Here is a 2,536-nt window from a genome sequence, read left to right as displayed (position 1 = left end):
AGTACTGAGATAAAAAGCTCTTTGCCTTGCTGTTTCCATTCTTTCATGACTTATTTTTTTGGTCAGGACACAGAGAAGATTATAAAGCTGTAACCCCTAATCCGCTCCTGAGTGCTCCTTCTCCAACTCTTCCTTCTTCCTCTCTTTCAGTCAGTCCTAATCCTTAATGTCTCCTCTCCCACAGGTAGGAGCTGGAGTCTAATCTCAGATGACAGGTTGGTAATTAGAGCAGGAGAATATCCTGACCCCATATCAAGAAAGTTATAAAAGAGGAATAATGCAGGGCCATAGATGATCAAGCCTTCAATGTTCGGTGCAGGAACCATCCTCATCTCATTCTGTCTCCTCCTGGCTTCCCCATCCCACACCTTCTCCTCTGTCGTGGCAGAGAGTGGAATTCCTGATTCTTTGTACTTCTTACCCATATCCCCCCTGCCAGGCAAGGACTATGCTTTTCCAGCACTCATTCAGCACAGAAATAGTCACATTTTCCATTTCTATAGACCTTGACTAAGCAAAGACTCAGCCAAGGGGCTGTGGCTGGGAAGAGTGGGTAGTGGGGAAAGCACAGGCAGATGTGGAGGCAGAGGGCCTGCTCAGAGAGGCTGGAGCCACCACACACTATCAGTCATCCCCAGCTGGGCACTGTTTACTCATATCCAGGGCTCTCCTAGTCCAGCAAGATGAATCCACAGCAAGGAGCAGCAGCAGGTCCCCATCTTTACCCAGATGCCCAGCAGTTACCACCCAGTCCTTGATCAGCATAGGAAGGCATCCCGTTCCCATCCCTCATGCCTGTCTCAGCACAGATGCCCATCCATGTGACCAGCCCGTATTATCCATCTTTGGGACAGATCTGGTCACTTGTCTTGTGTCACCAGCATTCAGCGATGACCAAAAATCACAGCCCAAGAGCACCACAGAAAAGGGGAAATTGGGAGCACTAAGCTTCTTCAGTGTCCCACCCCCATCCATACATGAAGTGAATGGATGTCACCAGGACCCACTGTAGCTGAGGCTCAGGCATCACCAGCCAACAGCCTGCAGGCACCAGGAGGTGTCAGGATAGAGATGGCAGTGGAGCGATCGAAACCTGCTGGGGAGAGAGAGAAGGAAGATCAGCAATCAGGTTTTACACCATCACTCTTCTGGAGAATGGAAGACCTCACGTCCCATTCCTCATCAGGCACCCACCCTGCACTACACAGCTCCAGAACTGGATGTTCACCTCAAGATGTCTGCTCTCAGTGAAGCTAAGCAGTCAAACCTCCCCTCAACACCTGAATAATCCAGCTCTGACCCATGTAGCCCAAGCCCATGGTGGCCACAAGCAGGGAGATGGGCACTGCACCAGCTTCCACTACATAGTTCTGTTGATGTTTTTTTCATCATCTAGATGCTTCCCACCCCTGCTATCTCCAGCCAGAAGCTTCCTACTCATGCTCTGCAAATAACAACTTTAGGTTTGTTCACTCGAAGCAGAGAAGGTAAATCAAAGAACACTTTTGTTTGCATTCAGCCTGAAGTGAACCTTTTTCCTTTTTTCCCTTCAGTTTTCTCAGCAAAACAGAAAATGAAAAAGCAAGCAGAATTTCCTTTCCTGAGTTTAAAAGAACATTTCTGTTCCTGTCCCTGGGGTAAAAGGTTAGCTTGTTCAGCGTCAAAATGTGAAATAAACTGCAATACTTTTGGCTCAGGAATTGTCCGGATAAAATGTTTTGATTCTCTTTTTCTTCCCACTCATCAAAAAAAGGTTTGCAAAGCTTGTAAGCATCCATGAACAGCTTACCACTGGTGTACCCCTCACCCAATAAGCCATGTGACTTCAAGGCTTCTGTCCCTCACTCTGCCTCCCCCTCCCAGCCCATTGTCTGAGGGCTCACACCACAGCAACACCCAGAGCACTCATGCCCCGTACCTTGAGGGGTCCTCTTGGGGTGAGAAGGGGCCACTGAGTTCAATAACATTGAGCTTGTTCTCAAAGACACCATAGCTGAGGGTGACCTGCAAAGGGGTGGTGAGAAAGAAGCAGGGAGGTTGAGGTGAGTTCAGGAGCAAGGAACTTGCTTTGGGTGACAGGAGCTCCCATTCTGGTTCCTTCTCTGCTGGCTTGACCTCTGCCTTCCATGTATCTCCTGTCTTCCTTCAACAATGGTCCACCATGCTCATCTTTTGCTTCTCCAAGCCCCTTACATCCCTTATTATCTCTTCAGGCAAGGCACTTGTGGTGCCATGCCAAAGCCCTTTGCCCAGTCAATCATCATTTCTGCTCGTTCTTGTGCCACATTACCCCAGGGATGCCCTCAATCCTCCCATCATGCCCCATCCAGTGGTGTCCCCACCACTGACCCCACAGGCACCACGACTGGCATTTTTACTGCAGGCAACATCTGCTCCATATCTGAAAGAAGCCTTTGTCAGGAAAGCCTGATGATTGATTGAATCCACATTAGTGCCACCAATGGAGCAACTCACCTGCTGAGTGAGCTGAGAGGGGGGGATGAGCTGCAGGTTCTCCAGGTGGGAATGGAAGAGC

The 2,536-nt window shown here is 49.3% G+C and overlaps 1 protein-coding gene across 1 annotated transcript in view; it reads right to left on the bottom strand.

Moving 5' to 3' along the window:
- Positions 1-1,026: 1,026 nt before the first annotated feature.
- Positions 1,027-2,536, bottom strand: part of MFNG (MFNG O-fucosylpeptide 3-beta-N-acetylglucosaminyltransferase) — an 18,016-nt gene continuing 16,506 nt past the window's right edge. Inside the window, exons 10-12 of the mRNA XM_010005840.1 lie at positions 2,476-2,536; positions 1,919-2,004; positions 1,027-1,093 (exon numbers count right to left, since the gene is read on the bottom strand). Coding sequence (XP_010004142.1) covers positions 1,027-1,093; positions 1,919-2,004; positions 2,476-2,536 — 214 coding nt within the window. The remainder of the gene's footprint in view (positions 1,094-1,918; positions 2,005-2,475) is intronic.

The sequence above is a fragment of the Chaetura pelagica genome, unplaced genomic scaffold (genome assembly GCF_000747805.2).
Source record: "Chaetura pelagica isolate M959 unplaced genomic scaffold, ChaPel_1.0 scaffold79, whole genome shotgun sequence".
Classification (NCBI taxonomy): Eukaryota; Metazoa; Chordata; class Aves; order Apodiformes; family Apodidae; genus Chaetura; species Chaetura pelagica.
Note: the sequence above shows the minus strand (reverse complement) of the source record. Positions and strands in the feature narration are given on the sequence as shown.